This window comes from Drosophila hydei, unplaced genomic scaffold (genome assembly GCF_003285905.1).
Source record: "Drosophila hydei strain 15085-1641.00,03,60 unplaced genomic scaffold, DhydRS2 tig00008119-arrow-pilon, whole genome shotgun sequence".
NCBI lineage: Eukaryota > Metazoa > Arthropoda > Insecta > Diptera > Drosophilidae > Drosophila > Drosophila hydei.
The window spans coordinates 2479473-2499316 of NW_022045830.1; the positions used below are offsets into that span (position 1 = coordinate 2479473).

At 39.9% G+C, this 19844-nt stretch overlaps 6 protein-coding genes across 12 annotated transcripts; 4 read left to right on the forward strand and 2 right to left on the reverse strand.

Moving 5' to 3' along the window:
• Positions 1–77: 77 nt before the first annotated feature.
• Positions 78–2164, forward strand: LOC111594614 (aldo-keto reductase family 1 member A1). The gene is made up of 4 exons (XM_023308000.2): positions 78–266; positions 1053–1233; positions 1287–1974; positions 2038–2164. Exons 1-4 carry the CDS (start codon positions 195–197, stop codon positions 2084–2086), a joined length of 990 nt encoding a protein of 329 aa, XP_023163768.2. The 5' UTR covers positions 78–194; the 3' UTR covers positions 2087–2164.
• LOC111594612 (transmembrane protein 245) lies at positions 2129–6812 on the reverse strand. 5 transcript variants are annotated; one of them, XM_023307997.2, is made up of 9 exons: positions 6505–6812; positions 5844–6397; positions 5188–5781; positions 4585–5125; positions 4151–4329; positions 3591–4000; positions 3384–3536; positions 3156–3185; positions 2129–2350 (listed from the first exon to the last, which is right to left on the reverse strand). In XM_023307997.2, the coding sequence occupies exons 2-9, from the start codon at positions 6366–6368 to the stop codon at positions 2164–2166; spliced, it is 2619 nt and encodes an 872-aa protein (XP_023163765.2). In that variant the 5' UTR covers positions 6369–6397; positions 6505–6812; the 3' UTR covers positions 2129–2163. The 5 variants fall into 5 exon arrangements, with proteins under 5 accessions (XP_023163765.2, XP_023163764.2, XP_023163763.2 ...); XM_023307996.2 differs by having other exon boundaries at positions 4151–4341; XM_023307995.2 differs by having other exon boundaries at positions 4151–4353.
• A 60-nt stretch (positions 6813–6872) lies between these two features.
• On the forward strand, positions 6873–7558 carry LOC111594616. 2 transcript variants are annotated; one of them, XM_023308004.1, is made up of 5 exons: positions 6873–6954; positions 7018–7073; positions 7136–7263; positions 7333–7428; positions 7488–7558. In XM_023308004.1, the coding sequence occupies exons 2-5, from the start codon at positions 7067–7069 to the stop codon at positions 7548–7550; spliced, it is 294 nt and encodes a 97-aa protein (XP_023163772.1). In that variant the 5' UTR covers positions 6873–6954; positions 7018–7066; the 3' UTR covers positions 7551–7558. The 2 variants fall into 2 exon arrangements, with proteins under 2 accessions (XP_023163772.1, XP_023163770.1); XM_023308002.2 differs by lacking the exons at positions 6873–6954; positions 7018–7073 and having other exon boundaries at positions 7080–7263.
• Positions 7444–8369, reverse strand: LOC111594615. Its single transcript, XM_023308001.2, has 3 exons — positions 7847–8369; positions 7705–7782; positions 7444–7636 (listed from the first exon to the last, which is right to left on the reverse strand). The coding sequence occupies exons 1-3, from the start codon at positions 8297–8299 to the stop codon at positions 7508–7510; spliced, it is 660 nt and encodes a 219-aa protein (XP_023163769.1). The 5' UTR covers positions 8300–8369; the 3' UTR covers positions 7444–7507.
• Positions 8370–8457: 88 nt separating this feature from the next.
• On the forward strand, positions 8458–16149 carry LOC111594611 (serine/threonine-protein phosphatase 4 regulatory subunit 3). 2 transcript variants are annotated; one of them, XM_023307993.2, is made up of 9 exons: positions 8458–8671; positions 11997–12563; positions 12635–13573; positions 13648–13825; positions 13891–14146; positions 14222–14494; positions 14563–14696; positions 14756–15636; positions 15703–16149. In XM_023307993.2, the coding sequence occupies exons 2-9, from the start codon at positions 12264–12266 to the stop codon at positions 15799–15801; spliced, it is 3060 nt and encodes a 1019-aa protein (XP_023163761.2). In that variant the 5' UTR covers positions 8458–8671; positions 11997–12263; the 3' UTR covers positions 15802–16149. The 2 variants fall into 2 exon arrangements, with proteins under 2 accessions (XP_023163761.2, XP_023163762.2); XM_023307994.2 differs by having other exon boundaries at positions 14566–14696.
• A 2418-nt stretch (positions 16150–18567) lies between these two features.
• Positions 18568–19726, forward strand: LOC111594414 (cilia- and flagella-associated protein 36). Its single transcript, XM_023307698.2, has 4 exons — positions 18568–18718; positions 18784–18992; positions 19048–19208; positions 19264–19726. The coding sequence occupies exons 1-4, from the start codon at positions 18616–18618 to the stop codon at positions 19724–19726; spliced, it is 936 nt and encodes a 311-aa protein (XP_023163466.1). The 5' UTR covers positions 18568–18615.
• The last annotated feature ends 118 nt before the right edge of the window (positions 19727–19844 follow it).

The following is a 19844-nucleotide window of genomic DNA, read 5'->3' on the forward strand; positions in this document are numbered from 1 at the left end:
TTATAAATTATATGCTTAAGCTGCCCACTGTACACTACTCAAAAGCTTTTAAAGCTTTAGTACTCTCCGGCAAAGCAGTTCGCTTAGTTATTCCCTTTGGAACGTTCAATCCAAACGGTTGTGTTGGGGTTTGTTCTCGCTTCGTAATATCAGCATTCAACAAGTGGATTTAAAAAAAGATACTTATAATAATAATGGCTAGCACAAAGTTCTTGACGCTTAACAATGGTGAGAAAATGCCCGTCATTGGCATTGGCACCTGGCAGGTAATCTTTAATCAACATTTGCAAACGTTTTAATTACTCAGAGTGCTTACCTTATATAAATACATATCTATATAAATACATAGCTTAATATATACATAAATGTATGTATTGATTATTTATACAACAACAGTGTCACGTTGCTTGAGCTAGTCGATGTTTGTATGCTGAGTGACCGGTTCTTGCTTTCTGTCAACAAACAAAATCTTTGTGGGACAAGTACAATGGGTCAACTTTCTCTGAATATAAAAGATAACATACAATTAGCTTTATTATCTATACTAAAAACAGTAAACAAAAAGCGGGGTATAATCTTGAAGACTTCATCAAAGCAGAGCAGCAATCTTTGGAATGCAGATGAATGCATGCGTATAACAGTTATGTGTTATATTTCAAGCATTAGAAGTGTTATACGAAAGGTCGAGTGGCTTATACAGAAGTAAAATGACACAGTAGTTGAGTTGTTATACGACTTCTGATGTGTGCAAGATGTTTAAATACACTTTCCTGCATATAACAGTTTTGTGGTAGTGAGAAAACTGTAATACAAGTGTGTTCACAAGATCTACATAAGACAGAGAGGTATATATAATAAGGATATAGTATATTATTGTACCATACATACATACCGGTCTTTATCGCCTCACCTGTTGATACTGATCAGTAATACATTTAATTTATGGGATCCATAATCATAATGTATTCAACGACAAGACTATTATTCAGTCTGCCAGTGAAAGGTGATTCTTGAAATATGTATTAAACCGCAATCTCATCACACACACTTAGTCATCTGATGAGGAAATCGAAACCGCAATCGATGTCGCCCTGTCGGCGGGCTATAGACACATAGATACAGCCCCGGTCTATGGCAACGAGAAGGCAATTGGACGTGTGCTCAAGCGTTGGCTGGACGCTGGTAAAGTGAAGCGTGAGGATCTCTACATTGTAACAAAACTGCCACCCATTGGTAAGGCCGGTTCTATGAGGTCACAGCGCTAGATTAACTTTATTTTTATATAGCGAATCGTCCACATGAAGTGGAGCCCACTATCAAGCAATCGCTGGCCGATCTGCAGCTGGACTATGTGGACATGTATCTAGTGCATACGCCTTTCACGCTATTCATCAATCCCGACGGCAGCTTTCAGTTCGATGATGAGGGCCGCGTTAAGGTTGACAAGTCAACGGATCATGTTGCCGTCTGGGCCGAAATGGAGAAGCTGGTTGCAAGTGGCTTGGCCAAATCCATTGGCGTTTCCAACTTTAGCAAGGAGCAAGTGGCACGCCTGCTAAAGAATTGCAAAATACGTCCAGCCAACAATCAGATCGAGCATCATGTCTACCTGCAGCAACGGGATCTGGTGGACTTCTGCAAGGCCGAGAATGTTGCCATTACGGCCTACTCGCCGCTCGGCTCCAAGGGCATTGCTAAGTTTAATGCGGCCGCTGGAGTACAGCGTGACTTGCCCGATCTGATGGATATACCTGAGGTAAAGCAGATTGCCGAAGCACATAAGAAGACTCCAGCTCAGGTGCTGCTGCGCTGGATCATTGACACGGGCGTTGTGGCCATACCGAAGAGCACGAATGAATCGCGCCTTAAGCAAAATTTGGACGTCTTCGACTTTGAGCTGAGCGCCGAGGAGGTGGCCAAATTGTGCGCCTTGGATAAGAACATACGCATCTGCGACTTCTCCTTCTTCCGCGGGTAAGCTGCTGCTACAATCTACCTTAATAAAAGCCGTAGCAAATACATCCCTTTTTTTTGCAGTGTGGAACAGCATCCGGAGTTTACTTTCAAGAATCAGTTCACCGATTAAACCATTATAAACATGAAAACATTTTATATATTTTGTACTCCACATAACAATAAAAGAGGAAAAAAACTATACAAATTTCAACTGCTTTTAAGCGTGTCCAGTGGCTGCAGCATTTTTGTTATAATTTTCATTACAACCGGTTTTCCCACGCGCTTTCCACTGCGACTAGGCGTGGCATCCAGCACTGTGGGAACCTTTTCATTACATTTGTTTTCGTTTTCGGCTTTATTCTCGTTTTGATTGTTGAAGGAATCAAGTTTTAGACTGAAAATAGAACTTACCAATTAACTGGGTTGAAGTACAGTGAACGCTCGTTAATTAGAATAACTTGATGAACTAATATTTCATATGGCAAAGACTATCATTCATAGATCATAAATAGATTCAATTATTTAGAGATTTCAGCAAGGCACTTCGTATTAGCGAGTGTTCACTGTAATGTTCTGAATTGTTTAGTACGTAATAACATTTATTTGCAATACAATAATTAACATAAGCTTAAACAAATCACATTCGTAGCGAGCACAAGAGGAAACCGGTTGACGGTTACTGGAATCAAGCTTTTAAACAATTCTCTCTCTATATACAAAAGAAATGTTGAGTTATGTGATTTATATATACTAAAACTAAAAAGCTTATATACCCTGGAGATTGTGTAATAAGCACTATATTAATTTCGAGACTTAATATGGCTACAAATTAGAGAGACTTTGGAACATGCTAAGAGATTAAGGAAATTCATATATAGGGTAAGCAGTATTCTACAAATATCTGCGTACGGCAAGGGTATATAAACTTATATTCACACACATTAGTAAAATTCGTTTGCTTTTAAAACACAGCTTTTAAGAGACGGAATCACTTATTAGAATACTTAAAAATTTAGTACAAACACGTTAAGGCGTAAACAAAAGCAATGCAAAACGTAAATCAACGAAACAACATTTGCTGTGGCTGGCAAACTTGAAATGGATTAGTCAGTTGGGCAGCGAAGTCTATAAGCTTGCCATTGTTGATTGTTAGTTTTGCGCTTCGAGTAGCATCCATTATAGCCTGGCTCAGGACTTACGTAGTGCGCGTCTCCTCATCCGAGCTGCGCCTGCAAATTGAAATTTATTATTGCTAATTCAAATCTGAATGTATAAACAAATATATTTAGCAATAACAACAAAAGGCTGTAACAACACAAAATACAAACTTACTTATATTCTTCAGCCGCAAAGTTGTCAATATAAATAAAATACTTAACTTGCATGCAAAACGAATCAAAGCTTCGCCTAACTAGCGCCAAACATACCTGGGCTCCTGATGCGTTCGCATGGCTAGGGTGGCCACTTCAAAGAGGCCAATGAAGAAGCAGAGCATGAGTGGACCAAATATGGCGCCCTGCCACCCAATCCAGTACATGCCGCCCGCTATGGCCAGGCCATTGAGGTAGGGATGACCTCCACTGCAAAGATTGAACTTTGATTTCTGCAATATTTTCTAAAACACGTTCACATACCCCTTAAGATCCGCATAGATGGCAGTCTCAAAGGACGAGGGTACAAAGAATTGTAAGAGGAACAGTATGAGGCCCGCATAGAAACGATCTTGGGCCAGCCAAAGCTCCAAAAAGGCGGGCACAGCACACCAATAGCTGCCCAAAAATGGAGCTGCCGCCAACAAGGCAGCCAATGCGGAAGGCAGGAAAACAATGCGTGCGCCAAACACCGTATGCACCAGCCATGTGAACAGACCCGTAAAGGTGGAGCACTTGAACATGGAAACGAGCACAACAGTTATGGAATTCTCCAACGCATCAGCGACCTTAATGCCCGATGTAGAATATCCCATATATTTGGTGATCTGCATGGGTGCATATTTCTCCTGGCTGCTGGACAGCAGATAGAACAAGGCAGTGAAGAAGACAATCTGGAAAAGGATGTATGTTAATATGCAAGATGTATCAATCTAAGAGAAGCCAACAGTTCCCTTGAGCAAACATCATCTATTCCTGTTGCAATCCTCGCCAGATGAATGTCGGCTCAAGCGAGTTTTTTCTATCCTCTTCATAATGCTCACCATATCCAATATGAATTCTATACACGCCTGTCCGCCCGACAGCAGCAGCGACAGTATCTCACCAGTCACGCCCATTATCATCGAGAGATTCGTGCGTATGATATGCCATAGGGATTCAGCGACCTCCAATATCGTTTGAGTATTGCTTTGCGCCCAGCCAATGATGCCCTGTTTAGCCACTAAAACTAGCTCTTTAAAATGTCCTTGGTTAAAGTAAAATACCATGGGTTAGCAAAGGCAACATGTAATGAGTTATTTGTTTTGACGCATACGAAAAAATAATACGGGATGGGTGTTAGGGCCAAACTGTGCTGTTCAAGGAAGCTCTATAATAAATAATTAGCGCAGCGCTATATTCAAAAACTCAAAACATAAACGCTGGACAAATGATAACAGACAAAAAAGGACACCAAAACCGCATCGTTGACACTTACCTGGATTATCGACTATCTCGCCGAAGGTGCTCTTTAGCGCGTCCGTTGGTACACGCGGCCCATATGATGTGCCCGCCTTATTGAAATCAATCCAATACTGTATGAGTCTATCCCAGACATCGAGGATTTGCTCTTTCAACTTGGTGGCATGCACCTTATCCGCATCGGCTAACCAATCATCAATATAGGTCTCAATCTTACGGCGGCCATAATGATGCGCATTATCGAGCGCATCATCAATGGACGCTTGTATATTGGCTGGCAAAATATCAATTAGCTCAGGACGATCTGTGATTGTCTTGTTAATTAGATCTTTGCCCAGGTATGCGACCTCAATAGTCTCTGAGTAGATGTTTACGCAAAAGAACACACTCAGAAATATGATTATGAGCAGCATGAGTATGATCATTAGAATGGATGTGACTGACTCTACAGATGATTTCAATGAATCTCGGACAATGCAGTTGATCTTGTAGTTAAGCTCCAACACGCCAGGCAGACACAGAGGCAGCACAGCTGAATGATGATCCAAAGCCCAACCCTGTAATGTATTAGAGTTAAATCCAGTAGATATATATTTGAATATATAATCAAAGAACTTACTTTCAAAGCGTGGTAAGCATCGTTGATCTTGTTGCACACAAACTGGGTTATCCCCGTATAGCTGCTGGCAGTATAAAGTAGATGTAGAAACACTGGCACCGCAGCCAGGATGAACATCCAAATATTGCGATACAAAAAGGTGCCGAGGCAAGCATAGAACAACAGCTTAAAGTATGTATCGCTTTGATGTCCAACAGTCTCCTCGGCTGGCTTTGCATCAAATGTATCTTCGGAATCTACGGTATCGCTTAAAGAGATATCTTCTACGTCGGATTGTAGTGTCGGTTCGCCAGCAGGTTTGCGACTAATGCTGAGGGATTTCTCAAAATCATTTCGATCAAAAAGCTTCTGCAGGCGATCCAAAAAGGAGCTCGAATCATGATCATGATTCGTCTGCAGATGATACCCTGTGGACACAATAACGTAGCACATGACCAGCAGCAGGGCCGGCACCTGAATTGCGCCCAGAAAACTACACAAATAGCTGGCAATGGCTATCCACATGGACTGGCCGGCAACCACAAAATGCGCGCTGTTCTCCGGCTTCCAGAAGAAGTGCACGGACGACAAGTAGATGACAATTAAAGTGATGAGCTGCAAGTGAAGTGTGGATAGAAGTCAGGGAGAAAATTTATGCCATGCGTTAAGGCACTTACCACGTATACATTGAGGAAGCCAATGATGGTCACAAACAAGCCATGCGAGAAGGTTATCCAGTGCCAGAGGGCCATTAAGAATCCGCTGGGCGCATACAAAACGAGCAGCTTTATGCAGATGGCGACGCCGCAGCCGGATGAAAGCAACTGCCAATGTTCGCAGAGCCAGTTGATTAGCAAACGACCGCAATGCTCGGTGGCCTCCAGCGGCGCCAGAAAAATTGAGACGAGCACATTTGAATCTCGCTCCTCTAAACGCTGAAACCAATTGTTTAGCAACTCGGCCAGCTTACGTTTAAATGGAAACAGGACGGCGCCCATGAGGAAGGCCCAGAGCAGCGGTCGTACAAAGGGACCAAGAATGAAGCAAACAGCAACAAAAGCAGCCACGCCCGCTGCAATTAGAAAATTGTACATGGCGGCGCGAAAGCTTTCATGATTTTGTGAGCGCATCCGTAGCAAACGATTGAGAACGCTGTCAAAAGAGCGATCACGCCGTATGGGTATGGAATCCGAACGGTTCATGGTAAGTCGAAGGTCACGAAATGAGGAAACTGAAACAGGTTAAATCATACACATTAGGTAAATGCTTTGACCATGTGCTGTCCACTGACACACCCATATGAGTGCGTATTTTTAGCTAACGAATGACTCGACTTACAATTTCAATTATTTTATTCGAAAATAAAGTAAGGACTCCTTCAGCTTCTTTGCATTTTAGTTTCAGATTTGTCTGTTCGGCTTAAAGGGCCAGGGCTGAGCCAGTGTTATAGGGTTTATATGATCATTCACGAAACTTTAAATTGGCACATAAACAAACGGCAATATTGTTTATTTTTATGGGCAAATGACGTCAGCTGACTAGAAAGTGCTATTCACCCACACAAAACATCGTTTTACAGCACTTTCAAGCATTTGAAAACTCAACACCAAAATAAAATATAAATTTAATAAAAGAAAATAAATCGAAATATATATGAACACCTCAAATTATAATCAAAATATAAAAAATATATAGTTATAAACTATTTGTGTGATTTGCGAATACAGAATTTAAACTACAACAAGTGGACATAAACAAAAATAAAAACAGTCTTGTTTATTTTGATGCGTAAGTGACGTCAGCTGGCGAATCAGTGTTGTTAACTTGTACAAAGAACTTATCGATTTACAGTACTGGCAGATATTCGAAAAAGGAGACGCCAGAGAAAAACAAAACCGACATGGAAAGTAAGTGAAGCGACACATAAAATACATTAATTAAAAACGATTTATGCAATATGCTTATGCAGAGTTATCGCTGCAGCAAGTACATGTACTGCGCAAGGCACAGGATGATCTAATTTTCAGCAAATCTGTCTACCTGGAATTTTATTCAAAAATGGCAAAACATGCGTACACAACGGACCTCAACAATTTGGTAAAGGAAATAAGAAACACAAGTATATATAGATATATATATATATATATAAATATTATATTTTTGCAGATTCGCGGAGATTTCCAACGAGTTGATGTTCAATTAAATATACCCAAATTGCCTCCGCAGAATAAAGAGCCTGAAGAATACACACCGATGCTAAACGTAAATACATATAATTAGTCTTTGGTGAAATTAAGTTATGAAATGTATTTTAATTATAGCTGGATAAACTGATGGAGCTTTACGATGCAGCCGAAGAAGGTATATCCCTATTGCAAGACTGATCCAATCTACCTTTATTGTTATTCAGCCAATAACCATGCAAAATGTGTTGAATATGCTGCAAACACTCGAAGGATGGCGAAAGACTCTTTAAATAGAAATACATAGTTTATTGAGTCAAAGTTAATTATGGAATCAATCCTCGCAAAAACTCACATTGAATAGGGGTATTATGGGTCGCTCTTTGAATATGCTGCCCTTGGTACGCAATATGAGCATATACTTTATATCTAGCTGCAAATGAAAGAAAATCAATTTAAATAAATATGCCTATTAATTTAAATGTAAGGTGACCCACATTCTCTATGACCTCATTGAGAACCATATCATGGAGATGGCCGCGTTGTACGCAGAGCACCGATTGACGTCCAAAAGTTCGGACTGTTTCCGTTTGCAGAGCCATGTCCCAGCTGTAGAAGAGTTTCTCAGAGTGAACCAACTGGAGTGTGTTGCGGAATATTAGGATGGACATAGCTAGCCATAGTATGGTTGGATATAGAATGTGTGCCTGGCTAAATCTGACTGAGCCTTCGCTCAACATCAGAGCAAAGGCAAAATAAGTAATCGCCAAGCCGAATAGCACACAAAATCGCTTCAGTTGAACTCCACATTGTTGGCCATGCATGCGGTTTAATAACTGTATACGAACAACATCGTCGCCATATTTCTGAACAGTAAGCTCTAGGTCTTCCACTAAGCTCCCTTTATATTTGGCTGCTATGCTAAAATATTTATGCCGACTCGGCTCCATTGAAAATCTGATCGATGCAATAAATAAATAATATTCGTCAAACGTCGCCTCGCAACACTTACGGCTATTATTGTGCAGCACTGTTAAAAAAAATGGTCATACTTTTGTTTACATTTGTGCATCGATAAGTAAATGCATATCGATTGCGGTATCGATGTACACAAAATACAATATGGCGTCGGCACAGCACAAAATCGTCGTCGTCTCGGTTGGAACAGCGTCCGTTCCGCGAAAAAATTTAAACTAAGAGTTGAATCGCAAATATATGATAAATAAGGTGTTGGAAACAGTAAATATGCGCAAACGCAAATTGTATATACTTTGAATGATTGTAAAAAGGCGCTGCCAGTAGCATAAACAAGGAATTGCAACGTGAGTGCATACATTTTTTGGTCAAGATTCAATATTACCCCTCGCGCTTTCGCTTACACCGCTGTTGCCCTCTTGCGGCTTCTGTGACTGAGCTTGTGTGCGTGTGTGTGTGTATGTGCGTTTAGGTGTGCATGTGTGTTTTTCGTGTGTAACTATACTCTTATGTTCTTCTCAGTACGAGTATTTAACGCGTTCGTAAAATATTAAAGTCTATAAACTTTAGATGAGTGGTGCGTCTACATGAATATTGCACATTTGGTGGTAAATTGTTTTCGTTTATGGATACGAACTCGAACTTTATGCAACAAAACGTTCGTTGTGTTGAGTTTTTGGTTCTTCTATTGTAGTGTGTTGAATTCGAAGATTGCCGCTGTTACATGTGGTGGATTTTGCGCTCGCCGTATTTCTCTGTTTCAGTGTGTACGTGACGGCCCTGTGTAGTTTTGTGGTGTGTACCCGTTGTTTTTATATATCTTGTGTGCGTTTAATTAAATCTTAAACGTTTACCGTTAATGCAATATTTGACAAATGAAATCGGGGCTAGCGCAAAATCAAAACAAAATCTTTGCGAATAATGCATGCGTCATTCAATTTGACCGAGACGTTGTGTGTTTCCGTGAGTGTTTGTGGTTGTGTGTGTGTGAGTGTGTGAAAAAGTGCGAGCGTAGACGGCATTTTTCTTTAGCCATGCTCTTTGCCAGATATACGCTGCAATTTTTTGAAATTCTGTTTTGTGTTTGTCATTCGCAATAATTTACTGAATGAAAGGAAAAGAAACGGACAGAAAAACGATGTACTCACTGGACGGCTGATGTGGAGTTGTGTGTGTATGCGTTTGTACGTGTTTTCGTATTCGAACATTTTAAAAATTGAATGTCGAAAGCAAAAAATGTTTCCGTAAATGCCCGTCAAATTTTTTCGAATTACCAAAAACGGGACATTTATGAAAAAAGATGTACATATTTACAGTGAGATTCATGGTACCTTTTTTTGCCCACCCCAAAATGGGAATGCAAAACATAGTCACATACACATTCATATGCGCGCGTATTCTGCATCAGACGAGATACGACGCGTTCGTTTTTTACCAGCTTTTGCGGGCCATTCATTGTGTGAGATCCATCGCACATACATGCATACAGACTGATGCGTATTGCCATTGTCCTGTTTCTTTTTGGCTTATGTATTTTTTTCCTGTTTCGTTTGCGCGCACGCATCACACTCGCGCACACACACATTCCCACATGCATATCTTACGCCCCCAGCCTCGCCCCTTTTTTGTGGCACTTGCAGGCAGCGTCAATATTTTTCATTTGGTTTTATTGCCATTGTGTTTGCCTTTTTACTTTTTTGACAGCGACATCAACGGACGCTCTCCCGCTCCCATTTCAATAAGCGCTCTCAGCAGCTGGGCTTTACTTTAGCTTGAACTTTGTTGCTGGGCGACAAATGAGTTTTTTTCCTTCTTTTCGTGCCTCTTTTTCGATGAAGCATGTGGCAATTATCGCCGTTGACCAATTTGCATGTTGATCCTTGTCGAATTGGTCGCCCACATAGCTTTCAGAGACATTGAACCTAATTGCATTTATGTATGTACGTATTTGCATGTTTATGCGTGTGTGTGTATTTATTTTGAACCCTTTCAATGAATTTGAAAACAATTGCGTTGGTTGCGTAAATGCCCATTATGTATTAGTGCTTGCTAATTGGTGCTTTTGTTTTGGTACACATTCGCGTGAGGCGGAATATAATCGTAGATTAGAGTGCCTCTTATCAACGAGGCCGGTGAGGGGCGCCATAATGCAAATGTCGAAATTTTCAAATAAATTTATATAATATACCTACATATTAACATCGTTATTATTAATAATTATAAGCATGTATGTATGCATGTGTATATCTGTATATGTGCAAGGTATGCATGTGTGCTGCAGAACACTCAACACGCACTGCAAATTGTATTGAAAAGTTTTTTAGACAAAGGTGGATTTCCTCGGTTTTCTCTATCGATGACGTAGACCTTGTCTCTTTTATTGCTATGAGCTAAATATCTGTTCTGTTTACACACATTTTTTTTACACTTGCTCATTGATTTTTGTTGCCTTGTGCGTACGTCGTACGTTTTACGTTGTAGCAACAGCGTTTCTTTGTGTGTGTGTGTATGAGTGTGAGTGTGTGTGCGTTTGATAATCTAATCTTGTCGCCGCGAATTTACCCCGCTAGCCGGCCGCCACCCACTTGCTACATACATAGACAAGTTAAATGTATTGCTGGCAGTCATTCTCTCATTTTCTCTCTTTCGCTCTCCTTCGGGTTCTGACCACTCATTTTGTGTTTGTTTTTGTCGAGCGCGTGTTTGTACTCGCCGTCGTTGTGGGTCGCTTTGGCGAAAGCGCGATAATAGTTTGCAATGTGTAGACATCAGAAAACACGCATACACACGGATTTACAGGCGCACAATAACAAACGATAGTGTGTTGTGGAGAGATTTGAAAAAATTGAATTAAATACTCAATAGTCTTATAAAATGTATAAAAGGCATTATTAAGTTCATATAACAAGGAAAAGACCATTAAATTATAAACAGCTAACGTTTGCGATTTATTGGTCATTGTCTTTCTCTCTCTCTCTCTCTCTCTCTCTCTCTCTCTCTCTCTCTCTCTCTCTCTCTCTCTCTCTCTCTCTGTGATTTTTTCAATTTCTCTTTACCCTTGCTTTTTATTACTTTCAATTTCGTCACTCTCTCACTTGTTGACCTACTCACTCTCTTAAGCCAACATAGAACTGAGTACACGGTATCTTTTAGTCGAATACTTTCGACTAGCACCGTTTTTTTGTTTGTAAACAGAGTGGGCAAAAAATAGTTTTTGGCATTTCGTTTTACGAATAGTTTGTATTTCTCTGCACATACATTGACATATGCACGTGTATGTATGCTCACACACATGTATGCACATGCATAAACATAAAACGAAGCTTTCACAATTTCATTCATGCTGTCCGCTTTTCGCAGCTTCTGTTTTGATACGCATTTGTTGTTATCGTAATTGTGCTTGTATGAAAATAATAAATATGCAGTTGTATGGGATTACTCATTATGCTTTTCAATTAGTGTTGTAAAACAAAAAAAGTGAGATATATATAATCAAATCGATTGAATATAAGTGAAAATATGTATGAAGATACATTTCGAAATATATCGATATATTCAGTTAAATGACGCAACATTTGAAATCTAAGCTACGAATGTTTCGAGTTAATTTTAACAATTTAAATAAGTACAATAAAATGATTGTTTATTTTTGTTCTCTAATTTGTTTTGCAGTTTTGCCGTGCGCAGACCACAGATCACAGCATAACAACATAACATGGATATGCAAGTCAAGATTAGAGATTAGTTGAATGCTTTGAATTTAAAATTCAAGATCCTAATTTAATTGTAATTAGTCTAGTTGACTAGCCCAAGCGCGGCTACAAGCCACCAACGATTAAAGGCTCAGCTGATAGAAGTTATTAACATACATTTTGTGAAACACCATTACAAGAAAAACAAAAAAGAAGGAGAGGACACAGATAAACCTAAAGCCATACCATGACGACTGACACCCGCCGACGTGTTAAGCTCTATGCACTGAATGCAGAACGGCAATGGGATGATCGTGGCACTGGCCACGTCTCCTCCACATATGTGGAGCGTCTCAAAGGTACGTCGCTGCTTGTGCGTGCTGAATCAGATGGTTCCTTATTGTTGGAGAGTAAGATACAGCCGGATACGGCCTACCAGAAGCAACAGGATACGCTCATTGTCTGGTCAGAGGGCGATAACTTTGATCTGGCGCTGAGCTTTCAGGAGAAAGCCGGTTGTGATGAGATATGGGAGAAGATATGTCAGGTATTTACTAATCTCTTAATTTGCATTCTTTTAGATGACTAACATTCGGTATATGTTATTGCTCTATACAGGTGCAGGGCAAAGATCCATCGGTCGAGATAACGCAGGATATCGTTGAGGAGTCAGAGGATGAGCGCTTTGAGGACATGTCAGACACAGCACCGCCAATCGAGCTACCGCCGTGTGAACTCTCACGACTCGAGGACATATCTGAGACAATACAAAGTTGCCTTTCCACGCCGTTGCGTAAGGAGAAATTGTCCGTGGCCCTAGAATCGGAGAACTACATTAAGAAGCTTTTGAATCTGTTTCGCGTTTGCGAGGATCTCGACAATACGGAAGGGTTGCATCATCTTTTTGAAATATTTAAGAACATTTTCTTGCTAAACAAAAATGCTCTTTTCGAGATAATGTTTGCGGAAGATACTATTTTTGATGTGGTTGGCTGCCTGGAATACGATCCGACGGTTGCACAGCCCAAAAAGCATCGACAGTATCTCAAGCAATTGGCAAAATTTCGAGAAGCTGTGCCGATCAAGAATATGGATCTATTAGCCAAAATTCATCAAACGTTTCGGGTGCAGTATATTCAGGATATTATATTGCCCACACCGTCAGTCTTTGTTGAGGATAATATGCTAAATACCTTATCCAGTTTTATATTCTTCAACAAAGTTGAGATTGTTACGCTCATACAGGAAGATGAACGTTTTCTGCTCGATCTATTTACACTGCTCACGGATCCAGCAACTAACGATACAAAACGACGGGATATCGTTCTGTTTCTGAAAGAGTTCTGCAATTTTGCCCAAAATTTGCAACCCCAGGGCAAGGATTCATTCTACAAAACACTTACCTGCCTGGGAGTATTGCAAGCTCTTGAGCTGACGTTGGTTATGAACGATACTAAGACTAAGTCGGCTTCTATCGATATACTTACGGCCATTGTGGAGTTTTCGCCGTTGGTGGTGCGCAATTACACTCTAAATCAGGCGAATCGACCGGAGAGTGTAAGTGAAATCTGTTTATAAATGTTAGTTATGTTAGCTGATCAGTGGTTTTGTTTTAATTTGATATATTTTAGGAGAGAATGTTGCTGAACATTTCCATTGAACAGATGCTGAATGATTCGGAACCAGAGCTGGGCATAGCGGTGCAGTTGATGGGTATTATTAAGATCCTGCTTGAACCGGAAAATATGTTGACTGAGAAGGGGGATTTTCTGAACTTCTTCTACAAGTACAGTGTCCAAACGCTAGTTGGTAAATGTTCGATAAGCATTTCAGTAAAAGAGCAAGTTTTTTAATTAAATATGTTTATTAAACAGCGCCACTAATGCTCAATACAATGGGCGATCGTCCACAGAATGAGGATTATCAGACTGCACAGCTGTTGGGCATAGTGCTGGACATTTTGTCATTTTGCGTGGAACATCATAGCTATCATATTAAGAATTTTTTGTTGCAAAAAGATCTCCTGAAACGAATTCTAGTGCTAATGAAGAGCACGCATACGTTCCTTGTACTTGGGGCCCTGCGGCTGCTACGCAAGATAATTGCACTCAAAGATGAGTTCTACAACAGGTGAGTATAATTAAAGAGTTTTAAATTATAATTATTTAATATATTTATGTTTATTATAAATTTGTACGGCTTTAGACACATTGTCAAGTGCAATTTATTTGCTCCTGTGGTGGATGCTTTTATTCGTAACAATGGTCGCTATAATCTGCTCGAGTCGGCCATACTGGAATTATTCGAGTTTATAAAACTCGAAGATATACGCACGCTGTGCGTATACTTCGTGGAAAACTTTAGCAAGATATTTGATGAAATCGAATATGTGCAAACATTTAAATACCTAAAGAATCGTTATGATCAGTACCAGGATCGGCTCAAGGATCGCGACAAGTTGGAAAATCGTACAGATGGGTAAATAACATTAGTGTAACTACATAAATAAAACATTTTTGTTTCAACTTCGGTATTATTTTTATTAGAAGCTTGGCTATGATACGCAGCGGTAGTCGTTTTCGTCGCGATCAGCGTCAAATGGAGGAGGAGGAGGAGCTGTGGTTCAATGATGATGATGATTTTTCCGAGGAAATTGACACCTATAATAATGTGATGAAATGTAAGTAAATTATGGAGATAAGTTGAGAATTATGACTGATTTCTTCATCTGTCATATAGCTGTCAGCGAAAAAAATGGCCCCCAGCAAACGCAAAATCAGTCGCAACAGCAAAAATCATCACCGCCGCACAGCACGTCGCCACATAGCGTCGGTCTATTGGGCAATCTTAATTCCACAGCGACTGCAACTGCCACCTCAGTATCAGTGCCGACGGCAAGTGGAGGCAGTAGCCCCGAGGCGACGAGCGCCGCCGACGAGCAGGCCCAAGCCGCAGTTCAGTTAGCCGCCGCTGCCAATATTGCACTGCAGCAGCAGCAACAGCAACAACAACAACAGCAGCAACAGCAGCAGCAGCAGCATTCATTCCAGCAACAGTCAACGTTGTCCTTGAATAGCACACTTGTGGCAGCAGCCGCTGCAGCTGCCGTGGCCTCCACATCGAACGCAGCCGCTGCGGCGCAACTTGAAAGCCAACAGCAGCAGCCCCAGCAGACTCAATCTGAGATTGCGGAGCTACAGCAACAGTTGAACGCTGTGGTACCACAGAACTCGGAGCTGGCGCAGTCAGTTGCATCAAGTGGTTCCCCGTCATCGTTGTCTACGGCTTTATCAGCGTCATCCACGTCACCAATGGAAACGTCCACATCGTCAACATCGCCAACATCTTCGCCAGGTACTGCGCTGTGCGATTCGGCGACAGTGGTAGCTGTGGCAGCGTCTCAATTTTTATCAACGATTGCAACAGCCATGGCTGCTTCGGTAACGGCAGCAGTCAGCACGCCCAATCTAGCGACAGCTGTGGTCACCGAGGACAGCAGCGAGTCGCAGATCCAGTCACCCCCCACAGATGCCAGCGAAGCACTTAAGTTGGATGAGGACAAAACGGCGCTTAGCGCGGAATCGCCAACGGGCATTGACGCCGATAAGGCGACCAAAAAGGTAACCGTGAAAGAACAATATGATTAGCCAAATTATAAGCTCTCAATGTTATTTTTATTTTTAAAGGGTCTGGTGGACTATGAAAGCGATTCTGGTGAGGATGATTATGAGGAAGAAGAGGACACGGATGGGCCCCAAGCACAAAAGCGCGCGCGTATTGCATAGTTAGGGGACATCAGGCGGCATCAATTATAAAATAGTACACACACTCACACCTACTTCTCATATATACACACACACACACGTATACTCACTCATCAACGAATGGAAGGGTTGAAAAGTGGGCTAAACAATAACACAACAAAAGAGCTGCAGCAAATTGTAAGCCAAACTGAGAGAGCGGTACGATGTAAGATCGAACAAGAACAAGGAACAATTATGATACCCGTCAGAGTTCGGGGCGCTTTGACATGATGGGGGAGTTTTGCTTGTATGCAATCATGTAAGAAGAACAAGCGAAAGTTAAATTTTAGCATAAAACATTTATTTTAAAGATAAAACTAAAAAGTAAAACAAGAAATTATAAAATCTTACTTTACTAAATTAAAACAAAAAAAAACACAAAAATCAAGTAATATATATAAATACATATATATATATATATATATATATATATATATATATATATATATATATATATATATATATATATATATATATATATATATATATATATATATATATATATATATTTAAAAATGAATATAAATTATAGATTATATGTGCACACAAAAACAAAACACACTAATTGATCGTGAGAAACGACAACCAATATACGTTTTTTTGCAGTTGTGTGCGTAATGTTTGAGTGCTTAAAACAAAGTAAACAAAAAACGACATAAAAAGAAACCAAAATAAATATACGTTTAGATGTTAAAAATACAACTAAAATAACAAGAAAGGCAGCGCAAAACAGCGAGAAGAGTGTTTGACGTTCGGTGCTTGAGTTGTCCTAGTACGCAGTCGCTCAACAGAAGCTCACAGATAAACAACCCCTAAAACCAAAAACAATCTTGTTTAGTTGGCTGATCTTGTGCAGAAGATTGTCTACATTTTTTTCAGTGCAATATCATAAGTTGTGGGTATTACGAAAGCAATTGCAATTCCAATTGTATCCTTTCTTTAAGTTGTAAATGTAATTACATAACATATGTTAAGCACAAGCTTGTAATACTGATACAACCCTAACAGTTGTTGAGTAAAGCTATTGGTTTTCTATAACTAACATATGTTAAGGAAGAAATGTTAAGTTATAAAATAATCAAAAGATATTAGCCAGAAGCTCTTACATTGTTACCTTAGCTACCAGATATAAAATATGTTATTACAAAGCTAATACATGTGAAGCTGAAGTCATGTTGCTCTACATAACTAACATATAGTAAGCATCTGATGTTAGGGTATTACAAGGCGAACTGCTGTTAAATTAGAAAGGAAACTTGAAAATTCATTTTTGCTTCAATTGTCATTCAGTGATTTAATTTTGCTTATTTTATTGTTAATTGTACACTTTATAAATAATTTGTATTTCCACATTTTTTGATCCATGTAGGTCAAAATATTATTGAAAATACGAGCTAAATTTATTTTATATATACTTTATGTAAACGAATTGCCTTTTGAGTGCCCACAAACGGCAGCCAACTAAACAAATCTTGTTTTGTGCATTCATAGTTAAGCCATATATATTGTAAAATGCCCTATTTAACAATACGAACTGGATAAATGAATAAACCTTGTATATAATTTAGCGTTATGCCCATATATATCGAATTACAAGCTACTTATAAAAAGTGAACACTTGCATATGGTTGACAGGCGCAAGAATTTGTAAAATAGCAGAGCAACAAAAAATGAAAAAAGGACTAAGGATATATTGCTAAAGGGGGGATTTTGTTTTTCTATTCTAAAACCGTTTATAAATTTGTTAAGAACAATTTAAATGCTGCGCCACAAATTGCATTCAACACACACTCACACACATATAATTTACAACAAATAATGATAATTACAAAATAGAGTTAAAAATGGGTTTAAATAATATTCATAAACAAACAAAAAACAAAGAAAAAAACTACCAGAAAAGTCTTCTTGCGTTTTTCCATGTAAGTTAATTTTTTTTGTTTTAGCCTAAAGATACTTTTATATAACAAATATAGTTAAAGAAGCGCCAACAACAACAACAACAATATACACAACACACAATCAAGTTATTTGTTAATAATTGTATTGTATTTGCCATTTGTGAGCAGCTTTTACAGAAATATTTATTTTAGTGCTTACTTTTATAAACAAAAACAACTAAAGAAAGCATAAGACGTGAAATGGTTTCCTTTTTTGCTTTGGAGCAGCTGAACACCGAACACCTTTCCCTCCTTCCTTCCCCCTCTAAGAACTTACGTACATATTACATATATAAAACAAAGATGAATAAGAAGAAATATAAATATATCCTTCCATGTTGTTGTTTTTGTTTGTTTCAACTGAACTGCAACAATAAACGTAAATAACGAGAAATTTTTGCAAAAATACAAAACAAACTATAGTTTATGACATAGTATTTATATATAAACAAATGTGTATTTGTATATGATATGCTGTCTAATACCCTCTAATCCTAACTCACACTCACACCCACACTCCCATTCACACACATACACGATACCTAACATACGATACATACATACATATATAATTTGAAACATCTCTATATTATGATTGAGTATAATTAAAAATCATAGTTTTTAATAGTTTTTAAACAAACAAAAAACAACAAAAAAAATACAAAAACATCAATTGCAAAAAACTTTCATCAAGTTTGTCTTTTTTTCTATGGGTGTGGGCCTGGAGTGGGCGGAGCTAGTTGTCCTGGCAACCAATGCAAGGAGCCAAACATTACGCCCAAGCTGACGACATTTTAGCTTGAATTTTGGAACGATTTGATTTTTACGGTCATTGCGTAGCGCTCGTTCCGTGAATATGGCCGCTGAAGATTCTTGGGTATTTGATTCGCTGGTCTGCTTTCTCCATGGACCCGTCTGGAATGCTCCGCTGCAGACATTTATCGAGCAGAAGTCCTTGGGTAAGAGACCGATAAAAAACAAAAGTTTCGGCCACGTCATGGATTAAAAACTTTCGTGGCTGCAGTCTTTGATCCCAACTTGCAGCTGGATGAGAACAATGAGGATATACGTCAAATCCATGAGGAGTACAAGAATCTGGTGGACTTTATGCTGGGCAGCTTCATGGAGGAGATGCACATAACACCGGAGCAGTTCGAGCTGGCCTGCCTTGAGGGCCGTCAGCAGGGTCCGGGCGAGAATCCATTTCAGTTTCATCAGGTGCTCTTTCAGCAGGTGAGTCTTAGTGGCCAACTCCATTCAAATGTTATGTTAATTATTGAAATTTTAGATCTGGGCTGCAAATGATTTGAAGATCTTTATACGCATGATGACCCAACGTAATGTGGAGCTGCAGCTGCAGGCGTTGGATCTCATTGAGAAGCATCAATTGGCGCGCACTGCTTCTGCAGAGCTGGGGGAAGCAGAGACCCCAGCAGGCGCAGAGGGAAGGTATGTATATTAAGTGATATATTTCATGTAATGCTTATCTGATTATCCTTACCAGCAATGGAGTGGCTGACTTGGATGTGGATGAACTGATAGCCAAAACGGTGACCAATGAGCTAGAGAGTCCAGAGGCTGCTTTAACGCCTGAGCAGGATGCCAATTTGGGGCTGGTCAACGATAAGTTTCAGCGTCTGAATCTGTTTTTCGAGCAGGAGGATCAGGTGGATCCCAATGAGATAATCTCGCGCCAACAATATTTGCGCCAGCAGCGCGACAAGATCGTGGAGATCAAAAAGCAAACGCGTGCCAAGCAGCTGCAGGAGACGGTGGCACGCAACACGCCACAGCAGCCGCTGGAACCAGGTGCACGACCCAGCTCAGCGCAGGTGGCACAGCAACTGCTCGAGAATGTGGAGCTGGGCAAGCCGCCCGAAGCAGTGGATGAGGCGGATAATGCGGCGCTGCAGCTGCGACGTACGCTGGCCAAAAGGCTGCGCAGTGAAGTCGTGGAACACAATTGAGTGTAAGAAGAAGTTATCATAATTATATTGTGTTTAGTTTTTATTTATTTTTTTAATTTTTTTTGTTGCAAGCTTTTCGGCCAAATTTATAACAGAGTGCGTCTTATGTGTGAGTGTG

Bases quoted from the DNA above. Each gene is read 5' to 3' on its own strand.
- LOC111594614 (XM_023308000.2), top strand. From the start codon at position 195: ATGGCTAGCACAAAGTTCTTGACGCTTAACAATGGTGAGAAAATGCCC. The intron at 267-1,052 runs GTAATCTTTAAT...ACACACACTTAG, and splicing joins TTGGCATTGGCACCTGGCAG to TCATCTGATGAGGAAATCGA. The intron at 1,234-1,286 runs GTAAGGCCGGTT...ATTTTTATATAG, and splicing joins AACAAAACTGCCACCCATTG to CGAATCGTCCACATGAAGTG.
- LOC111594612 (XM_023307995.2), bottom strand. From the start codon at position 6,368: ATGAACCGTTCGGATTCCATACCCATACGGCGTGATCGCTCTTTTGAC. The intron at 4,354-4,584 runs GTAAGTGTCAAC...ACTTTAACCAAG, and splicing joins CGAGATAGTCGATAATCCAG to GACATTTTAAAGAGCTAGTT. The intron at 3,537-3,590 runs GTATGTGAACGT...CAATCTTTGCAG, and splicing joins ATCTATGCGGATCTTAAGGG to TGGAGGTCATCCCTACCTCA.
- LOC111594616 (XM_023308002.2), top strand. From the start codon at position 7,117: ATGCAATATGCTTATGCAGAGTTATCGCTGCAGCAAGTACATGTACTG. The intron at 7,264-7,332 runs GTAAAGGAAATA...ATATTTTTGCAG, and splicing joins CAACGGACCTCAACAATTTG to ATTCGCGGAGATTTCCAACG. The intron at 7,429-7,487 runs GTAAATACATAT...TTTTAATTATAG, and splicing joins AATACACACCGATGCTAAAC to CTGGATAAACTGATGGAGCT.
- LOC111594615 (XM_023308001.2), bottom strand. From the start codon at position 8,299: ATGGAGCCGAGTCGGCATAAATATTTTAGCATAGCAGCCAAATATAAA. The intron at 7,783-7,846 runs GTGGGTCACCTT...TTTCATTTGCAG, and splicing joins TCAATGAGGTCATAGAGAAT to CTAGATATAAAGTATATGCT. The intron at 7,637-7,704 runs GTGAGTTTTTGC...TTCTATTTAAAG, and splicing joins CCATAATACCCCTATTCAAT to AGTCTTTCGCCATCCTTCGA.
- LOC111594611 (XM_023307993.2), top strand. From the start codon at position 12,264: ATGACGACTGACACCCGCCGACGTGTTAAGCTCTATGCACTGAATGCA. The intron at 14,697-14,755 runs GTAAGTAAATTA...TCTGTCATATAG, and splicing joins CTATAATAATGTGATGAAAT to CTGTCAGCGAAAAAAATGGC. The intron at 15,637-15,702 runs GTAACCGTGAAA...TTATTTTTAAAG, and splicing joins CCGATAAGGCGACCAAAAAG to GGTCTGGTGGACTATGAAAG.
- LOC111594414 (XM_023307698.2), top strand. From the start codon at position 18,616: ATGGCCGCTGAAGATTCTTGGGTATTTGATTCGCTGGTCTGCTTTCTC. The intron at 18,719-18,783 runs GTAAGAGACCGA...TCGTGGCTGCAG, and splicing joins TATCGAGCAGAAGTCCTTGG to TCTTTGATCCCAACTTGCAG. The intron at 19,209-19,263 runs GTATGTATATTA...TATCCTTACCAG, and splicing joins CCAGCAGGCGCAGAGGGAAG to CAATGGAGTGGCTGACTTGG.